Below are 22269 nucleotides of genomic sequence, written 5' to 3'. Positions count from 1 at the left end.
TTAACTGTTTTCAAAAACAGCCTCCTTTAATGTTCAAAATGTTTGGAGGTTGTTTTCTGCACCTAGAACTAATAATAACACTACATAAAAATGTGAGCATTCTTAATCTTTATTAAGTAGAAGCAGTTGTATTGCTGACATGAAGAAAACAAGACATTTGCATGGAATCCATTATGGCCACAGTAGAAGTGTCTCTGGTGCGCAGCATGATAGACTCCAGGATCTCTCCAATCTTCAGACTTCTTCTACGGAAGCATCATCCTTTAAAAACATATACAAGTTATTGCAGTTTGGTGAGTCAGCGCTTAAGAAGAAGGAAAGGGAAAAGGAAAGGACCTTCAATTGGCTGGGCTGGGTTTTCCTTTCTGGAAGTTCTGTGTTTTATGTTTTATTTCTGTGTGTTACATGTGTATGGGTTTTTTAATTGACCGTTGTTGAACTGTTTTATCATATTTTATTTTTGTCTCCCCTGTGGAAAGTTGTAGACCTGGTATAGTAATTCTTACCAACAGCTATCTTGCTGTACTGTAAGGCCCCATGCACATGAGACGCTGGTAAACTCGAGTTCAGAGGCATTTGGGCATTTTTTTCAACTGCCATTGAACACATTTAATGTTATCCTATGTGTCCATGCACACATTCACGTTTTTTTTGCGTTTTAAAGCAGTTGGGTTTAGGCTCGTTTTTTCAGACGCAAAATTTTGGGTTCAGACGCAAACGTTTTTGCGTTTCAAAGCTTTTGGAGGGTCTACAATGTCTTTGTTATGAACGCTGATAGCCGCAAACGCGGTAAAACGCTGCTAAACGCGTCAAAGCGCCGCAAAATTTGCTGCAAAACGGGTGTTTTAAACGCCGGTTTTTGCCTTTAAAAACTTGAGTTTACATGTGTTTGCATTTGCTTCTCGTGATCATGGGGCCTAAACCAGCAGGCAGATCAAGTGATTGGTAGATGTTTATGGAACCAAACAACACCACCAACAACTGCTTCAATACACCATAACCCACCAAGCCCGGGATGGGATTATCATCAATGGGGAATTCAGTGAAATGCTCTCTTCTCGGGAAGGCAGGTGATGAGGCTTTGGGAAGGCAAATATAGCCCTAGCCATTGTCCAGCATGCGGTACGCCAATCTCTCTAGGTTCTTGCAATAGTAGGAGGTGAGGAGCAGGGATTGTTATTGTTGATTGTTATTTTATGTGCATATAGTGCTCTTAGCTCACCATGCTTAGCCTATTAGTCATTTTCAAATGGTGAAAAAGCTGAGACTGCAACCTGTTCTTATAAGCTGTATGTCATCTGACTCAGAGTTTATTTTAAAAAATATGCTGGTATAAATAGCTAAATTATTCTCCCAGCTGTCATGAATTCTCAGCCTATTTTGTACAATACGCTTATTTCCTATGATCGTGAGCTCCATCTAGTGGCCACAATGCAGTATTTTTCTAATTGAGGTAATCCTAGTTGAGCTATGATGCGTAACCGGCGCTCTCCCCCTCCCCTCTCCTCCTCACTTCAGGGGGTGGGGAAGCGGGCGGGCTTGCTCGCTGCGCCTCGGCGTCACGCCAGATGATTCACGCAATTCGTCACTCTGACGTCATGACGTGGGTGCCTTTCCACGCTCTGGCTGATACATAGGGGGAGCCCTTTGGCGCCATTACGGACGGTGGTGCCGCCCAGAGGGGGATTCCTTTCCTCCTCTATCAGGCTTAGCGTGACACTGGAGGTTACCTGCGGACAGGCTGGATGCCTATTAAGCACGCTCTACTGTTAATGCCTCTACCTGCACCATTGGCCACGCTACTCTTTCTGCACAACATGTCGCTTGATATATTTACACAGGAGGTAACTATTCTGGTACATTTTAGGTCTTTCTGTGTTGCGCACATTTCTTGGCTTCTTTACCCATTCTGGTTTTTATACATATGTCTGCCTTATATACCCGTATTTATCGGCGTATAACACGCACCCTAACTTTAAGAGGGAAGTTTCAGGAAAAATACTTTCCACAGCCCCCTGCGTATAACACACAGGCACAGTTTACCCTCTATTTTCAGGGTAAAAAAGTGAGTGTTATACGCCAATAAATACAGTACTTTGTACCATTAGCTTCACTTGTTTGAATATGGTCCTATGGTTCTTATTACCTTTGTCCTCTTTCACTCCTTTCAACAAAACGCCCCTCACTGGATACTAGTCTTCACTTGGTTCATCATTATCATACAAGAGCTCTTCATATGGAGGACCTATTTTCCTGTGGATCTTGTGTTTGGCCATTTACCCCGTGCACTGTGTGGCTTACTCAGCTCCCGAGACAGATGGCCTACCCTAGCGGCTCCTATCAATTGCTGTATCACATACTCCTGTTTTCCAGTCCCATGTAAGTATTTAAATTATAACATGTTCTATTCAGCTTTTTTTTATGCTGGAGTTTTTACCAGAGCTTATCGGTATCTAACTGTTTTTTACAGACCAGCGGATGCATCTTCTCCTGATGAAGTGTCTTTACACGAAACACGTTGAGCATTGACAGGATCCACCTTTGTTCTAGCCTATCATCATTGTAATTATTTATAACCTTTGCTATACTCCTTATTCCTTTACACGGAGTGCATACATGGGTAACTGGAATGTGTTGCTACATTCTTTTTAAGGTGATACATATATGAACTCTTTAGAATATATCTTTATACTCTCTAATTCTATGTGTTTATGAACTGTACTTCATTCAATTTTAGATATGTAGTTGTTTTTAATGTACTGTATTTCTTGCTGAGTGTGATTCTATACCCTCTTTATGACTCAACACAATAAGGACATACCTTAGATAGATAGATAGATAGATAGATAGATAGATAGATAGATAGATAGATAGATAGATAGATAGATAGATAGATAGATAGATAGATAGATAGGCTAGATATATGGAATAGATAGATGGGATAGATAGACAGGATAGATGGGATAGATAGACGGGATAGATGGGATAGATAAATAGATCGATGGGATAGATAGATAGATAGATAGATAGATAGATAGATAGATAGATAGATAGATAGATAGATAGATAGATAGATAGATAGATAGATAGATAGATAGACTGACTGGCAGGTGTAACTTACATGGCACAGGATCGGTACATTCAAAACCACACATTGGGGTGCAGCACTTCTGCTTTCCTTGACAGTCACTGTCACTCTTACACTTCGGTGGCGGTAGGGGAAAAGCACATCTTGTAACAGGAATTGGGCACGTTCCAGATTTTACTGCAATACAAAACACAGCCAGATGAAATAATACCTTACCCCAGGATTTCCAGATCTACAGGAACCTGCAAGAAATATGGAAAGAGGATACAGATGCAGAAAATAAAGCTCTTTATGTAGACAATTATTGGACCTGGTTTGGTAAAGCACATGCTCGTAGGTTGATCCTCAAAACTGCCCATGGATCCTGTGCTTCTCTTATTCTCACCTAAGAGCTCATCACTTTCCCTCCTAATTCCACATACGAAAAATGTGTCGCTGCATTCCACTTTGCGCATGGAGCTTGAATTTTTATTGGTCTGGCAACAACCAAGTTTTGACCCCTGCTAGATCAATAAAGTTGGCCAAGCTCCATGGGCTTGGCGATGTGTGGCTTTCCGCTTTTTCGTACATGCCCAAATGCCGGCACATCAATTGCATTCAGATAAGCAAATCATATGCTTGCGGACTTTACTTTGTTGACCACTGACATATTGTCCATGAAGTTGACGTGTTAAAAGCAGAAAAAAATGGGCAAGCGTAAAGATTTGAGTGACTTTGACAAAGGACAAATTATATTGGCTAGAAGGCTGGGTCCAAAACAACAGCTCTTGTGGGATGTTCCCGGTCTGTAGTGATCAGGACTGACCAAAAGTGGTCCAAGGAAGGAAAACTGGCAAACTGGCAATAAGGTCATGGGCGGCCAAGGGTGGACATGGACAATGTTTTTACCCTCTGTTATAATGGACTTGACCTAAGATTGTAACCTAAATGTCAGAGTCAGATAGAACTGTTTTTTTTTTATTACAGCTACCCAAAGTATACTTAGGGGCCAATTTACCCAACCTCAGCTTATATAATCTAGTCAGCCTGGCACAGTATGAAGGATGTTGGACTAACAACACTTCTAAATACAGCAACATGGCTCCCAAGTCATAAATGGTTGGGCCATTGTCCATTTTGGGATTTATACATACACCTCTTGATGCTCTCCTTACTCACATTAAACTCAATATGCTCTTATGGGACACACCGACCTTTTGGAAGGAGAGGGGAAGATATTGAAGATCTCGGGCCTAATACTTCTGTTAATGCCCTTAACATCCTGTCCTGCAATCCTTTAAGGGTCGTAGTCTCTAGCTTTTAGTCTGTGGTGTCAAATGGATAAAGGTAACCTCCAAAGAGTTTGGACCCACATTGTTCACTGTTGCCATTCTCTATGCCCCAACAGAGCAATGGCATCCCCAGGTCACACTTTTTACAATATGCACAAATTTGACATTTTCTTACTTCTATGTTGGGTTCCAACCCTGCAGCGCAATCACAACCAGACCTGGCATTGATACTAGGGAAACCCTATGAAAAATGTGAATTGTTCTGAGATTACCAGATCCTACAGGGGCTCTTTATACAGACCCTAAGTTGTCAGACAATTTTTCCCCAAAAACTTTTTACAGCTGCAACCAGTACATTCCTGGTGTTGCTTTCAGCAAGGTTGGATCTGCACCAATACATCAACTCTATGTGAAAATTGGAGGAAGATCCACATTTTAAGTTACACATCTGGGGCCAGATTCACAATGGACTTAGGACGGCGTATCTCCACGTACGCCGTCGTAAGTCCGAATGTGAGCCGTCGTATCTATGCGGCTGATTCTTAGAATCAGTTACGCATAGATTTGGCCAAGATACGCTTCCGTAGATTTACGCATTGAATATGTAAATTAGGTAGATACGCCGATTCATGAACATACTTGCGCCCCCTAATGCCGTTTACGTTAGGCTTACGTCCAGCGTAAAGTTACCCCTGCTATATGAGGCGCAGCCAATGCAAAGTATGGATGTCGGCAAGCGTATCTTTTTACGTCATTTACGTAAGTCGTACGTGAATGGGGCTGTGCGTAGGTTACGTTCACATCACAGGCATTGGGCCTGGCGTATCTTATGGAGTAAATTCAACGTGATACTGAGCATGCGCGCGCATGCGCCGTACGATCGGCGCTTCATTTGCATGGGGTAAACGGCTCATTTTAATAAAATACGCCCACCTCTTCCACATTTGAATTAGGCGGGCTTACGCCAGCCGATTTACGCTACGCCGCCGCAACTTACGGAGCAAGTGCTAGGGGAATACTGCACTTGCCTGTCTAAGTTGCGGTGGCGTAGCGTAAATAGGATACGCTACGCCCAACTAAAGATACGCTCTCCTACGTGAATCTGGCCCCAAAGTCTTTAAAGTGGTAGTAATCCTCTTTGTTTATGTTGTACCTACAGGTAAGCCAAGGCTTACCTGTAGATACTGTAAATATCTCCTAAATGTGCACCGTTTAGGAAATATTTACTTGTGTAGCGCATTGGCGCATGCACACTTTGCTTTCAATGGACGACATGCCAACAATTGTGAGAGCTGTGCCACAGCCGTCACTCCCTCACTTATGCATGGGAGTGATGTCATCGCGGCTCAGCCATTAAGTTGATCAGAGAATACTGGGTGAAGATGGAAGCCCTGTCAGCGGAGTCAGCGCGCCTCTGAAGGGCTTCATTTAAAGTTAAGTCCCTCTTTATATACTAGTATGCAGTGCACAATAGCAGAATATGACATTGCCGTGTAGGAGGAAAACAAGCACTTGGTTATGATAGACATATACACACATTTTAATGGACATTTTAATGGACTTATATCACTTTTAATCATATTATTGAATGAAGCACAAGCGCTTTATTTTGGAATAAATTAATTTGTTTGTATTGAAATATTCCCTGAGTGGTTATAGCACTTTCTGTATTAGTTTACCACTTAGGCACCTTTTAGAAGTTTGACATGTATGCAGGTGCAGCCTTTGGTCTCCACTGCAGGTGGCGATCAACCACAAAGGCAATGCAGAGGGAGGGGAAGTCAGGGTTCCTCTATGGTTTCCCGAGTCACCGGGGCAGCGATCCGATTGGATACTAGCCACCCATGTGACTCTGGTGGCCATTTTAGGCAGTCTATTTAAGACCCTGGCCCCAGGGTTTGGCATGCTTTATGGAGTGGGTAATGTAGGGAAAGGTATCCTGTCTGATAGGGACAATGTTTGAGTTAGGGAAAGGTTCCAGATGAGGAGGGGAAGTGCAGGGTCGCATCTCTCTCGAAACCTCCCCGATTGGGAATGAGATAGGCGCATTAGATAGAGATATGTGTAAAGGCTGGCCGAAGGCTAGCCTGTATTTGTGGGAGGAGTCTGCTGAGTACTTAAGACTCCTCCCACGCCGGGTCCTGTGTTGGCGCCATTTCAGGTTTGAGGGGCAGAGCAGCGGCAGCAGAAGCCTCGTGGCCTTCATTGGAGTGAAGACAGCGGTGGTTTTGGCCGCAGCAAGGTGTTCCCCTCCTGGGCACGATGGGGGACCTCCTGCCCACCCCCGGGTTTCACCAGCATCGTGGGGGCTGCCCGCCCGCTTCTCCCGGCGCTCATGCCGGGGGGCTGCGGGAAGCCCGTCTGGTTATCCTCCACCACTCTCTCCAGTGTATCAGGGAACCTCCCACCCGCTTCCCACGGTGCTGCAGCTGGAGGTCTGTCCATCATCCACCCTTTCCAGACAGAGCGGGACCCCCTGCCCGCCCCCCTTCTTCCCTGGGTTCTCCTGCATCGTGGGGGCCGCCGCCGCCCGCCTGCTTCTCCCGGCGCTCATGCGGGGGGAGCGGGAGGGCCATCCGTCCGTCCACCCTCTCTCTCCAGTGCATCAGGGAGCCGCTTCCCACGGTGCCGCCGCTGGAGAGGGAGGAGGTCGTCTGGCCATCCAGCGTATCGGTTCACGCCAGGGGAGGGGACCTCCGTCGCTGTGTCTCTCCCTCCGGCGTGTGTGTTGCGCCCTCCGCTTCCTCCTGTGGCTGCATCGGGGGGAGGGGGGGACCTACGCCCGTTGTTTTCCCCCAGCATACAGGGAGCCGCCCGCCGCTTCCTCCGGTGTTCACGCCGGGGGGAGGGGGGGGGACCTCTGCCCGCTCGCTGCATTACTCCCTCCAGCATGAAGGGAGCCGCTTCCTCCGGTGTTCACGCCGGGGGGAGGGGGGGGACCTCTGCCGCTCACTGCATTACTCCCTCCAGCATGAAGGGAGCCGCTTCCTCCGGTGTTTACGCCGGGGGGAGGGGGTGGGGACCTCTGCCCGCTCACTGTATTACTCCCTCCAGCATACAGGGAGCCGCTTCCTCCGGTGTTCACACCGGGGGGAGGGGGGGACCTCTGCCCGCTCACTGTATTACTCCCTCCAGCATGAAGGGAGCCGCCCGTTGCTAGGCGATGGTTAAACATAAGTTGAAGTTGCCAGACATAAACGTGTCCAATCTCAAGAATATGTTACCACAACATTTTATTCCCAACATGTGTCTGCTGCGGCCACGTTTTCCATGCAATCTTCGCATGCGATCACGTTTCCCATGCGTGTATGTTTCCCATGCGATCACGTTTCCCATGCGTGTATGTTTCCCATGCAGTCACGTTTCTCATGCGAGTCGTGTCCTTGTGTGTTTCACGTTTCTCATGTGACTACAGTTCGCATGGTAGTTCACATGTGCGCCGTTTCCTTCCACGGGTGCTCAGTTTAGTACTTTACAGGGTCGGTCACGTCTTCAGACCCGTACAGGCTGAGGTTTTGTGGTTAAGTGATTGGTAGACATAGCGTTCTGTCCCTGCGTTTCTGTCATAGCGTTCTGTCCCTGCGGTTCTGTCATAGCGTTCTGTCCCTGCGGTTCTGTCATAGCGTTCTGTCCCTGCGTGTTTAGGCATTCATGTCGCGTTTCTCAGGCTTAGTCATGTTTCCAAGTATTTACGTTTCTCAGGCGACGACGTGCTCAGGCGACGACGTTCTCATGCGACGACGTTCTCATACGATGACGTTTCTCATGGTATGACGTTTCTCATGGTGTTCCCATGCGGTGACGTTCCCAGGCGACCACGTTTCCCATGCGATCTTCTCAGGCGATCACGTTTCTCATGCGATCTTATGCGATCACGTTTCCCATGCGATCACGTTTCTCATGCGATCACGTTTCTCATGCGATCTTATGCGATCACGTTTCCCATGCGATCACGTTTCTCATGCCACCACATTTCGCATGGTAGTTCTCATGCGATTACGTGTCTCGTGAGTCATGTCCTCATGTGTTTACGTTTCTCATGCGATTACGTTCTCATGCGATTACGTTCACATGGTGGTTCTCGTGCAATTACGTTCGCATACGATCACGTTCTTATGCGATCGTGGTTTCACGAGTCGTGTCCTTGTGTTTACGTTGCTCATGCGATTACGGTTCGCATGGTGGTTCTCATGCGACTACATTTCGCATGGTAGTTTTCATGCGATCACGTTTCTCATGAGGCATGTCCTCATGTGTTTACGTTTCTCATGCGATTACATTTCTCATGAGATTACGTTTCACATGGTAGTTCTCATCCGATCAAGTTTCATGCTATCACGTTTTCTTACGAGTCATGTCCTTGTGGGTTCACGTTTCTCATGCGATTACGGGTTGCATGATAGTTCTCATGCGGCTACATTTCGCATGGTAGTTCTCATGCGATCACGTTTCTCATGAGTCATTGTCATGTGTTTACGCTTCTCAGGCGGTTACGTTCACATGGTAGTTCTCACGCGATTACGTTCTTATGCGATTACAGTTCACATGGTAGTTCACATGCGATTATGTTTCCCAGGGTAGTTTCTCATGCGATTATGTTTCTCATGTGTTACGTTCTCATGCGACCACGTTTCTCAAGCATTTTGTTGTCTCATGCATTACGTTTTTCATGCTCATGTCCTCATGCGATTACGTTTTCATGCGATTGCGTTCTCATGCGACCACGTTTCTCATGTATTATGTTGTTCCATACATTACGTTTTTCGTGCTCGTGTCCTCATGCGATTGCGTGTCATGCGACAATGTTTCTCATGCGAGTTAGGTCCTCTTGGGTTGCGTTTCTCGTACGAGTCATGTTCTCATCAGCGTATTCAGCGTTCGGGCGCAGCGTTTCTCCCTTAGCGTTCTGCCCCAGGGTTCTGTCTTCGTATTTCCGCCTCAGCATTACAGGCTCAGGAGTTTTGCCGCGATGTGTCAGGCTCAGCATTTTTCTCTCATACCATTTCTGCCCACGTTATCTGGCATACCATTTCTGGGCCACGATTTCTGTCATAGCGTTTCTGGCCCACGATTTCTGTTATAGCGTTTCTGGCCCACGATTTCTGGTATAGCGTTTCTGGCCCACGATTTCTGTTATAGCGTTTCTGGCCCACGTTTTCTGTTATAGCGTTTCTGGCCCACGATTTCTGTTATAGCGTTTCTGGCCCACGATTTCTGTTATAGCGTTTCTGGCCCACGATTTCTGTTATAGCGTTTCTGGCCCACGATTTCTGTTATAGCGTTTCTGGCCCACGATTTCTGTTATAGCGTTTCTGGCCCACGATTTCTGTCATAGCGTTTCTGGCCCACGATTTCTGTCATAGCGTTTCTGGCACACGATTTCTGTCATAGCGTTTCTGGCACACGATTTCTTTCATAGCGTTTCTGGCCCACGATTTCTTTCATAGCGTTTCTGGCCCACGATTTCTGTCATAGTGTTTCTGCCCCATGAGGTCTGTCAGTGTTGGTCTGTCATAGCGTTGTCTTCTTGTGGTTACCATGTCTCATTGTACTTGTCCACGTTGCACCTGGGTTGGTTAGCTAGTGCTCACATCTCAGCATCTGTCACGTCTACAGATACGTACGGGCAGAGGTTTCGTTTCTTAAACACATTAGGGGGGGGGGGGGGCCTGTTAGCATGTTCATTCACGTACAGTGGTCTCAACGTTTTGGTTATATTCTCATACTTAGCTTTTCTGGCTCTGCGTTTCTGTCATTCCTGGCAGTCTCTGCGTTTCTGGCAGTCTCTGCGTTTCGGTCATTCCTGGCAGTCTCTGCGTTTCTGTCATTCCTGGCAGTCTCTGCGTTTCTGTCATTTCTGCCCCAGTCTCTACGTTTCTGTCATTTCTGCCCCAGTCTCTGCGTTTCTGCCCCAGTCTCTGCGTTTCTGTCATCTCTGCCCCAGTCTCTGTGTTTCTGTCATTTCTGCCCCAGTGTGACAGTCATAGCGTTGTCTGTCATGGTGGGGTTGTTTCGTTGGTCGTCATGTCATTGTACTCTGTCATGTTGCATCCTGGGTTAGTTAGTACTCGCATCTCAGGATCTGTCACGTCTACAGATCCATACGGGCTGAGGTTTCGTTTTTAATGATTGTTGGCCACAATCTTCTCGCCTGTATACCATACGTCATACGTGCACGTTCATTCTTACACCTATACGACTACCCACCACGCTCCGTGGGTACACTAGCCCTGAGTGTTCAGTTAATTGCCTGTGTCTGCGCTGCAGGTTACTCGGGCTCATTTACCACTCACACAAGGGTGGGGGTGGGGGGGCTGTCTTCAGGTTCATTCACGCGCAGTGGTCTTGACGTATCTGCTCATGTTCTCGTACTTAGGTAGGTGCAGACGGGGTGGTTGTTGTTGCATGTCTGTTGTCTTGTTTACTGATTGATGTTCCTAAGTCTGGGAGTCTGGCTTGGTTCCCATGTGCCATGATGCTATTGCCTAGTGCATTGGCCTTGTATGCATTCTCCAGGTAGCTGACACTTACTCTCCTGCCAGTTGTTCTTTTTGGCTATTACCCTCTCACTTCCCCATATCAGCACGGGTAGGCCAGGGGTTGGGGGATTTTCACAGAGCCATTTCACCGGTGCCCGGTTGAACGATTTCAATCCGCTTGGCCTTGCTCCATTTTCCCCCATGCATCCTCTTGTCACAAGCAGTTAATTCTTGTGGTGGGGTTGTCTCGGGCATCAGGCTTGATCCATCTTCTTGGGTCATTGAGTTCTGAGCGGTTTCGCAGGTTCTATAGGGGGTTCCTTCTGTCACAAAGTCATGGGTCGGTGGGTTCACCTGTCATAGTGGATACGTATACGGTTGCCTTCCAGGTACACGCTAAGCCACTGGACCATTTGTTCTCTACCCTTCTATACCTAAACATGTGTCTTTTTGCCCTCTTCTCAGGCATACCGACCAGCTAGGCCAAGGCACACCTCAGGCCTTGGGTGTTAGGGTCATCACAGTTCATACTCAAAGACTCTGACTACAAGTGTAAAGGCTGGCCGAAGGCTAGCCTGTATTTGTGGGAGGAGTCTGCTGAGTACTTAAGACTCCTCCCACGCCGGGTCCTGTGTTGGCGCCATTTCAGGTTCCCCACCCACCCGTTCCCCCAGCTTCATATACACTTTTTCCTCTTTCTACTTTTTCTTATTCTCACATTCAGGGTATGCCCTCTTCTCAGGCATACCGACCAGCTAGGCCAAGGCACACCTCAGGCCTTGGGTGTTAGGGTCATCACAGTTCATACTCAAAGACTCTGACTACAAATATAGAATATAGGTAGATAGACCTCCCAAGCCGATGGTGTTAATTGGAGATTGATTGTCAGCTGTAACTTACATGGCAAGGGATCGGTACACTCCTGGCGGCACTTTTGCTTGCAGCACTTCTTCTTTCCAAGACAGTCATCGTCACTCATACACAGAGGTTTCGGTGGTGGTGAAAATGGGGAAATTACACATGGTGTAACAGGAGCTGGGCACGTTCCAGATTTTACTACTGCAATACAAAACACAGCCAGATTAAATAATGCCATGCCCCAGGATTTCCAGATCTACAGAAAACTGCAAGAAGGATGGAAGCACGATACAGATGCAGAAAATAAAGCTCTTTATGTAGACAAATTTTGGACCTGGTTTGGTAAAGCACATGCTCGTAGGTTGATCCACAAAACCGTCCATGGATCCTGTGCTTCTCTTAATTCTCACCTAAGAGCTCATCACTTTCCCTCCTTATTCCACATATGAAAAATGTGTGGCTGCACACCACTTTGCACATGGAGCTTGAATTTGTATTGGTCTGGCAGCAACCAGGTTTTGACCCCTGCTAGATCAATAAAGTTGGCCAAGCTCCATGGGCTTGGCGATGTGTGGTTTTACCGCTTTTTCGTACATTCCCGAAATGCCGGCACATCAATTGCATTCAGATAAGCAAATCATATCCTTGTGGACTTTACTATGTTGACCACTGACAGGTGAAGTGAATAACAATCATTATCTTGTTACAATGGCACCTGGAAGTGGGTGGGATATATTAGGCAGCAAGTGAACACATTGGGGTGGATTCAGTAAGCAATTGCATCTGCGTAACCATAGTTACGCAGCGCAATAGCTTAGTTGCCCCGGCGTAACGACTTTTCTGTATTCAGGAACCTCGTTACGCCTACTGCAGCCTAAGATATGACTGGCATAAGGCTCTTATGCCGTCGTATCGTAGGCTGCATTCTTACGATGGCCGCTAGGTGGCGTTCCCGTAGTGGTCAGCGTAGAGTATGCAAATTGAATACTCACGCCGATTCACAACCGTACGCGCGCCCTGCGTACGCATTTTACGTCCTTTGCGTTCGTCGGGTTCCGCGTAAGGCTGCTCCTACTATTAGCAGGGGCAGCCAATGCTAAGTATACCCGTTGTTCCCGCGTCGCGGTTTTTAAAAATTACGTCGTTTGCGTAAGTGAATCGTGAATGGCGCTGGACGCCATTTACGTTCACGTTGAAGCAAATGACGTCCTTGCGACGTCATTTTCCGCAATGCACGTCGGGAAAGTTTCCCGACGGAGCATGCGCACTACGTTCGGCGCGGGAACGCGCCTAATTTAAATGATCCACGCCCCCTACGGGATCATTTAAATTACGCGCGCTTACGCCGGCCATTTTTAAGGAGGGCCCGCGCAAATTACGTAGCTACTGCTTCATGAATGAAGCGTAGCGCAGGTAATTTACGGAGGCGCAGCGTTAAAACGGTACGCTGCGCCTCCGTAAGAGGGCACAAGTCGCACCTGAATCCACCCCATTGTCCATTAAGTTGATGTGTTAAAAGAAATAAATAAAATGGGCAAGCGTAAAGATTTGAGCGACTTTAACAAAGGAGAAATTATATTGGCTAGAAGACTGGGTCAGAGCAATTCCAAAACTACAACTTCTGTAGTGATCAGGACTAACCAAAAGTGGTCCAAGGAAGAAAACTGGAAAAAAAAAATATTAGTAAAAATAAAAATAAAGCAATATTGTAAAAAAAATTGTAAAAAATAATACAATTGTAAAAATGTAATAAAAAACAAATAAACTACTGACACCAACCTCTGCCCTACTGACATCGTCCACTGCTCTACCGACACTGTCCATTGCCCTACTGCCCTATATATACAGTATATGCACACACGCATGTGTGTTTGAGCTTTGGGGTGCACACCCTAATGCAATAGTGGTAGTAGATGGCAGTCTCAACCAGAGACTACAGAGCTCTGTGTTGTTTACCATCCTAAACCCAGAAGTAGGCAGCGACATGCGGGGAACGTCACTTTGCCCACAGCTGCTGGTTGTCCGCAGTGCATTGCAGGCGGGCAGCAAATGGATATAGTGCCCCTAGCTCACCATGCTTAGCCTATTATCATTTTGAAAAGGTGAAAAATTGAAACATCAACCTGTTCTTTTAAGCTGTTTACCATCTGACTCTTATGCCGCGTAGACACGGCCAAAATTTCCTATGGAAAAAGTCCGATGGGAGCTTTTCATTGGATATTCCGACCGTATGTATGCCCCATCAGACTTTTTCTTTTGGCATTTCCGATGGACTTAGATAGAGAGCTGGTTCTCTATTTTTCGGAAATTCCATTCGTCTGTATGCAATTCCGATGCACCAAAAACCATGCATGCTTGGAATCAAGTCGACGCATGCTAGGAACTTTTTCTTCTCGCCTCGTCGTAGTCTTGTACGTCACCACGTTCTTAAGGCTCGAAAGTTCAGAGAACTTTGGTGTGACCTTGTGGATGCAAGCCAAGCTTGAGCGGAATTCCGTTGGAACAACCATCCAACTTTTTTCCGACGGAAATTCCGCTTGTGTGTACAGGGCATCAGGGGTTTATTTAAAAAAAGATGCTGGAATAAAAATCATGAGTGTTCTCCCAGATGTCATGAATCCTCAGCCTATTTCGTCCAGTATGTTTATTTCCTATGATCGTAAGCTCCATCTAGTGGCCACACTAAAGTGCTTTCCTAATTGAGGCATGTCAGGAAAATACCGCATTATGATCTCTAGATGGAGCTGGCGGTGAGAATTTGTGACAGTTAAGTAAAGGCTTATGTCATTCAACCTCTCTATTGGCCTCCTAGAGAACTCTCTGTAAAAACTGCATAACAACTGTAATGTCATCTTGATGTTTAACACAATAAGGACACCCCTGCTTTAAAAAAATAATAGATAGATAGATAGAATAGATAGACAGGATAGATAGATAGAATAGATAGACAGGATAGATAGACGGGATAGATAGATAGATAGATAGATAGATAGATAGATAGATAGATAGATAGATAGATAGATAGATAGATAGATAGATAGACCTGTTATTTTGAAACTGACTGGCAGGTGTAACTTACCTGGCACAGGGTTGGTACACTCCAGACCACACACTGGGGTGCAGCACTTCTGCTTTCCTTGACAGTCACTGTCATTCTTACACTTCGGTTTCGGTGGGGGAAAAGCACATCTTGCAATAGAAATTGGGCATGTTCCAGATTTTACTGCAATACAAAACACAGCCAGATGAAATAATATCTTACCCCAGGATTTCCAGATCTACAGGAAACTGCAGGAAGGATGGAAACAGGATACAGATGCAGAAAATAAAGCTCTTTATGTAGAAAAATATTGGACCTGATTTGGTAAAGCACATGCTCGTAGGTTGGTCCTCCATACCGCCCATGGATCCTGGACTTCTCTCACCTCTGGGCTCGTCCCTTTCCCTCCTAATTCCACATACGGAACATGTGTGCTGCACACTGCTTTGCGCATTGGGTCCAAAAAAATGGCCTGGCAGCAAGTTTTGACCACTGAAGGAATTAATAAAGTTGGTCAAGCTCCACTAGCATGGCGATGAGCCTATGGCCCTATGCAATGTGACTTCTCTTTCAGGGATAGACGGCAATCTTTTCTTGCAGCTGTTTTAAGCACTGCTGTACCAGTAATGGGAAAGTGTGCCGTGTGACCCTGCCCTTGCCAGGGCCTGGAAAAATGATGTGAAGAAGCAGGTTCCAGTCCAACCGACGGCGGGGGTTGAAAGGGGACAGAATGCGCCTGTCTCGTTGCACCTGACCTTCATGCTTTGGTCTGCACAGCCTGACCTTCATGCTTTGGCCTGCACAGCACAATATTCAAACAAATTGAAAAGAAAATCATAAATTGCAGCCTCACTGTACCATCAAACGCAGCCACTGTGCCATCAAACGCAGCCACTGTGCCATCAAACGCAGCCATTGTGCCATCAAACACAGCCACTGTGCCATCAAACGCAGCCACTGTGCCATCAAACGCAGCCACTGTGCCATCAAACGCAGCCACTGTGCCATCAAACGCAGCCACTGTGCCATTAAACGCAGCCATTGTGCCATCAAACACAGTCACTGTGCCATCAAACGCAGCCACTGTGCCCATCAAACGCAGTCACTGTGCTCATCAATTGCTGCCACTGTGCCCATCAAACACTGCCACTGTGCCATCCAGTGCTGCCAAAGTGCCATCAAATGCTCCCACTGTGCCATCCAATGCTGCCACTGTGCCATCAAATGCTCCCAATGCTGTCACTGTGCCATCCAATGCTGCCACTATGCAATTGAATGCTCCCAATGCTGCCAGTGTGCCATCCAATGCTGCCACTGTGCCATCAAATGCTCTCAATGCTGCCACTGTGCCATCAAATGCTCCCACTATGCCATCCAATGCTGCCACTGTGCCTTTAAATGCTCCCATTGTGCCATCCAATGCTGCCACTGTGACCCCTCCCCCCTGCCCCCCACTCGCCATCTGCCTGGCACTTACCCTGTCTCGGTGGGGCAGCGGGTGACGGCGAGCGGTGTCTTCTCCCCTCCATGGGTCTTCTCCCCTCCATGCGTCTTCTCCCCTATGATTGGACGCCTGATAGGCGTCCAATCACAGCACCTGACGTTTTAGCCAATCATGCAACCGGTAACAGACCCGAAAACCTGATTGGGTGAGAGGCGGGTCAATGTTAGCAAAAATAATTCCTTCAGGTTTGCTAACATTGAGCTGAGTGAGAAGGAACACACAGCGTTGCGCCGGATTCTCACTTTTTTGGACGCCTATTAGAGCAAAAGGCTCTAATCAGGTGCTTCCAAAAAACACCCCCACCGCTGTAATTCAGGTGCCCGAAAAGGAGCCGGACACCTGAATAGGGGGTGTCAGCGGGCGACCATAGATGCATTGCATCTATCTATGGTAATTAGAGAGTGACAGGAGAGGGTGGCGCTCCTGCGCCCTTAAGGACGCACCGCCACTGGTTTGCAATTCAAATGGTATATTGACTCCTTGTGGGATTTCTGGGAATAATATTGCACAGCACTATTTACTCCTTATATGTCAGGAGCACGTGTTGTTTGCCCAGCAATTTCTTCTCTATATAGATCCCTATTGGCCTCTCAGAGATCTCTTTCTCTCTGTAAAAACCTACATAACAGCTGTAATGTCATCTTGATGCCCAACATAATAAGGACACATCTGGATAGACTAGATAGATAGATAGATAGATAGATAGATAGATAGATAGATAGATAGATAGATAGACCTCCCAAGCCTATGGTGTTAATTGGAGATTGATTGGAAAATGTAACTTACATGGCAAGGGATCGGTACACTCCTGGCGGCACTTTGGGGTGCAGCACTTCTTCTCTCCAGGACAGTCATCGTCACTCGTACACAGGGGTTTTGGTGGCAGTGAAGTTGGGGAAATGACACATGCTGTAACAGGAACTGGGCATGTTCCAGATTTTACTGCTGCAATACAAAACACAGCCAGATTAAAGGGGTTGTAAAGGAAAACATTTTTTTCCCGAAATAGCTTCCTTTACCTTAGTGCAGTCCTCCTTCACTTACCTCATCCTTCCATTTTGCTTTTAAATGTCCTTATTTCTTCTGAGAAATCCTCACTTCCTGTTCTTCTGTCTGTAACTCCACACAGTAATATGGTGTGGAGAAAGCCTCTTGAGGGAGGAGGGGGCGAGCAGGCAAGTCAGGACACTCTCTACTTTGCAGATAGAAAGCAGCTGTGTGTTAGTGGGCGTCCTGACACTCCTGCTCGCCCCCTCCAACCACAAGAGGCTTTCTCCACACCAGGGAGAAAGCCTCGCATTACTGTGTGTAGTTACAGACAGAAGAACAGGAAGTGAGGATTTCTCAGAAGAAATAAGGGCATTTAAAAGCAAAATGGAAGGATGAGGTAAGTGAAGGAGGACTGCACTAAGGTAAAGGAATTTATATTATATAAATATTGGACCTGATTTGGGGGCATAGTCCCTGCCCATTGCTTGTGATTGGAGAAATCATAAGTCCCGCCTCTTGGGTCCAATCACTGTGCTGTGATTTGTTACAGCACAAGCTGATTTTTGGGAAGGGGGGTGTTTCTGAATGGTAGTTTGGAAATGTGGTCACCCAAATCAAGGGGTTAAATATGTGTCTTACTATGTGTAGAGAGTGATAGATGTTCGGAAACAATTTGACACATGCTCAGAAGCATTGAACTTCTTTTTCTCGCCTCCTCGTAGTGTTGTACGTCACCGCATTTTTAAGGCTCGAAAGTTCAGAGAACTTTGGTGTGACCGTGTGTATGCCAGCCAAGCTTGAGCGGAATTCCGTCGGAAAAACAATCCAACTTTTTTCCGACGGAAATTCCGCTTGTGTATACAGGGCTTCCGTGATTTATTCAAAAAAAGATGTTGGAATAAAAATCATGAGTGTTCTCCCAGATGTCATGAATCCTCAGCCTATTTTGTCCAGTATGTTTATTTCCTATGATTGTGAGCTCCATCTAGTGGCCACAATAAATTGCTTTCATAATTAAGGTATGTCAGGAAAATACCGCATTATGGTCTCTAGATGGAGCTGGCGGTAAGAATTTGTGACAGTTACAGTAAGTAAAGGCTTATGTCATTCAACCTCTCTATTGGCCTCCTAGAGAACTCTCTGTAAAAAACTGCATAACAGCTGTAATGTCATCTTGATGCTCAACACAATAAGGACACCCCTGCTTTAAAAAAATAATAGATAGATAGATAGATAGATAGACTGATAGATAGATAGATAGATAGATAGATAGATAGATAGATAGATAGACAGACAGACAGACAGATAGATAGATAGATAGATAGATAGATAGATAGACGGGATAGATAGACGGGATAGATAGAATAGATAGATAGACGGGATAGATAGACGGGATAGATAGAATAGATAGATAGATAGATAGATAGATAGATAGATAGATAGATAGATAGACATGAAGCGCCCCCTTACTTTCAGTATGGGCACTACGCTAAAGTTAGTGGGAAATGGGAGAGTTACTTTGCTCCCATTCGCAATTTGCGAAATCGGGACTTTTGACGTTCCAGAAATGTCCACTGGGTCAGTCTGTACTCCAGGAATGCGGTGCCATCACTGGCCGGCAGTTGGCACCAGAGGGGTTCTGGCAGAGCAAGTTTTCCCCAGCAGCCAATCAGAGGAGTTTTCCCTTGCGGGGCATGCTGGGGGAGAGTATATCTGTGACAGATGTCATGTGCTCTAAAATCTTCACGGGGTCCCGGTTCCAGGTGCGGCATCCACCTTTAGGGTGCGCGCATCCATGGACCCCACCAGCGCGGCCCACCTGGCCAAATTTGCAGGCTACACAGAACCTTATGCAGAGGTGAAAAGGGACTCCAGTGACTTACTGGGTCCCCAGTTCTATTGAGAGGATCCCAGGCTGGGTGCCGTTCGTTTGGGGGGTCGGCTTGAGGAGAACCCGGAGGCAGGTTGTCCAACAGGGCTTGAACGAACCAATCGGGGATCTGGTGACTGGAATGGTGACAGGTACGCTTTGCTGTCATCCGGTGACCTACGCTAAAATTCTACTGGGAGGATTCGCTCCAATCATCCATCTAGCTCGCTTAAAGTAATACCCCTGTGGCAGAGGCCCTAGAGCCAGGCCTGTGAGAGAGATCTGTTCCTCCCAGAAAATCTAAAGTGACACCTCGGCTGCCAGGCTTACGATAGGGGTCTGTCCGGGGGCACTTCACCCACTCTGGCTAGAGTGGCGACGGACCACAGTCTGATACTACTGAGAGCAGGACTGCTCGGTTTCATATCCAGGCCTGACACTGCAAGGTTTCTCTCTTTTCCTTCATCAGCCTTTTCTTTCCCACTTGATGTTGATGTTGGCCGTGTTTGGCCTGGAAATAAAGCATTGGAAAACCCTTTATTCACTGTCTGCACCTTCACTCACTGCTCCGTTTCTCCAACTGCACCCCTAGACTGCATCAAGGTAACTTGATCCCAACAACAAATCAGCGGCTCCTCCGGGGGTAGCGCTACAGATAGATAGATAGATAGATAGATAGATAGATAGATAGAAAGAAAGATAGAAAGATAGATAGAAAGATAGATAGATAGAAAGATAGACCTCCCAAGCCTATGGTGTTATTTTGAAACTGACTGGCAGGTGTAACTTACCTGGCACAGGATTGGTACACTCCAGACCACACACTGGGGTGCAGCACTTCTGCTTTCCTTGACAGTCACTGTCATTCTTACACTTCGGTTTCGGTAGGGGAAGCGCACATTTTGCAACAGAAATTGGGCATGTTCCAGATTTTACTGCAATACAAAACACAGCCAGATGAAATAATATCTTACCCCAGGATTTCCAGATCTACAGGAAACTGCAGGAAGGATGGAAACAGGATACAGATGCAGAAAATAAAGCTCTTCGTGTAGACAAATGTAGCCCTGTTGTGATTTTCAGCCATTTAAGAGGATGTAGATATATATATATATTGCAGCTGGTGGAGCCAGAGAGCACAGATTTGGAGACTGCAGTACAGAGCAGACATAGAGATACATTTCTACAGCAAGGGGCTGGAGAACTGCATTTCCCAGGAGGCTGTGAGACAGGAAGTTCCGGGAGAGAGGGGAGTCAGGAGGAAGTAGTGAGGAGAGGGAGTCTGGAACAGTGACCCAGGGAACACAGATCTGCATCACAGGGTGATTTAAGACGGCTTGTGTCAGAGCTGTGTGTTTGCCACTGAGACACAGGCTCTATGCAATAGTTTTTGGAGAGACTGATGTTCGTCTACTGAAACAGAGAGAGACTGTGTTTTGAGCGATCGAACTGAGGCCTGGTCGCAGGGCCGATCCAGCCACCGGAGTAATCCAGCCTGCCCAACTGAGTGAGTGGAGCTGACGGAGGTTATTGCCAGATTCCCCAGACGGCCCCTAGACGATCTGAGATGTCCTGCCGGAGGCTTTAAAAGACTGCATCCATTTCACAGACGTCGGTCTGAGGAGAGAGGGACATTCGCTTCCGCAGACAATCATCCTCCTTTCCCAAAGAGACACTGGAAGTGGTGAGCGGCCTTTGGCCATTGCAACAAGTGTACTTCCTACACCAGGGCCCCAACGTTGGCTAGCCTAGGACAGTACTACTGGCCAGTAGTTTAGGGTGGGGTAGATACCGCTAAGTATATATATATATATATATATTACTGCTCATTGCATTCAATCTAAACGTATTATCTCATCCTGTTATTAGTTGTATCATATTAGAGTGGGGAGACGTTAAGGGCTTTTGCTCTATCCCACAGTTATTAAATCTGTTATAAAGCTTCACAAGGTGTGCTGGTGTGCTGTGGATTCATTGTTTGTGGTGTGTCACAGAGGTTAGAAAGACAGAAGACCCGATAATTCAGCGGCTCCTTCGGGGGTGAGCGCTACACAAATATTGGACCTGATTTGGTAAAGCACATGCTCGTAGGTTGGTCCTCCATACCGCCCATGGATCCTGGGCTTCTCTCACCTCTGGGCTCGTCCCTTTCCTTCCTAATTCCACATACGGAACATGTGTGCTGCACACTGCTTTGCGCATGGAGGCCAAAAAAATGGTCTGGCACCAAGTTTTGACCACTGAAGGAATTAATAAAGTTGGTCAAGCTCCACTAGCATGGCGATGAGTGGCTTCCTGCTTTTCCATACATGCCCAAACACCAGCATGTCAATTGCATTCAGATAAGAAAATCACATCCTTGCGGATTCTACTATGTTGATGCACACATGTAGGCTACAGCTTATATATACATCAATCAGCCATATTGTTATGACCACTGACAGGTAAAGTGAATATCATTGATTATCTGGTTACAATGGCACCTGAAAGTGGGAGGTATATATTAGGAAGCAAGTGAACATATTGTCCATGAAGTTGATGACGATAGACTAACTCAAGCTGACCGGTAAGGTCTTTAGCAGTTATCCGGCTCCAGGTGACACCCAGGACCCATCATAGATTAGCCCAAGGTGACCAGCAAGGTCTTTGGCGGTTATCCGGCCTTCCCGGCGGCACCCAGGACCCATCATAGACTAGCCCAAGCTGACCGACAAGGTCTTTGGCAATTATCCGGCTCCGGACAACGCCCAGGACCCATCATAGACTAGCCCAAGCTGACCGGCAAGGTCTTTTGTGGTTATCCGTCTCCAGGCGGCACCCAGGGGGGATGGTAGACTAGTCCAAGCTGACTGGCAAGGTCTTTGGCGGTTATCCTGCTACAGGCGGCACCCAGGACCCATAATAGATTAGCCCAAGCTGACCAGCAAGGTCTTTGGTGGTAATTTGGCTCCAGGCAGCACAAAGGGTGGACGGTAGACTAACCCAAGCTGGCCGGTGAGGTCTTTGGCGGTTATCTGGTTCCAGGCGGCCCCTCCATGCGTTTTCTCCTGTCATCCTCTCCTATGATTGGACGCCTGATAGCTTTGCTTACATTGAGCTGAGTGAGAAGGAACGCACAGCGTTGCGCCGGTTTCTCACTTTTTTGGGGGCCTATTAGAGCAGAAGGCTC

At 46.8% G+C, this 22269-nt stretch overlaps 1 protein-coding gene across 8 annotated transcripts in view; it reads right to left on the bottom strand.

Moving 5' to 3' along the window:
* Nucleotides 1-91: 91 nt before the first annotated feature.
* Nucleotides 92-22269, bottom strand: part of LOC120935999 (WAP four-disulfide core domain protein 3-like) — a 43943-nt gene continuing 21765 nt past the window's right edge. Inside the window, exons 5-10 of one of the 8 annotated variants that reach the window (XM_040348064.1) lie at nt 19892-20035; nt 17027-17185; nt 14776-14919; nt 11739-11897; nt 3122-3265; nt 92-261 (exon numbers count right to left, since the gene is read on the bottom strand). In XM_040348064.1, the coding sequence (XP_040203998.1) occupies nt 260-261; nt 3122-3265; nt 11739-11897; nt 14776-14919; nt 17027-17185; nt 19892-20035 (752 nt within the window). In that variant the 3' untranslated portion in view covers nt 92-259. Of the gene's footprint in view, nt 262-3121; nt 3266-5557; nt 6422-11665; nt 11898-14775; nt 14920-17026; nt 17186-19891; nt 20036-22269 lie in introns of those variants that run through there. The other 7 variants (XM_040348069.1, XM_040348071.1, XM_040348063.1 and 4 more) reach the window with 7 other exon arrangements.

Source organism: Rana temporaria, chromosome 4 (assembly GCF_905171775.1).
Source record: "Rana temporaria chromosome 4, aRanTem1.1, whole genome shotgun sequence".
Taxonomy (NCBI): Eukaryota; Metazoa; Chordata; class Amphibia; order Anura; family Ranidae; genus Rana; species Rana temporaria.
Note: the sequence above shows the minus strand (reverse complement) of the source record. Positions and strands in the feature narration are given on the sequence as shown.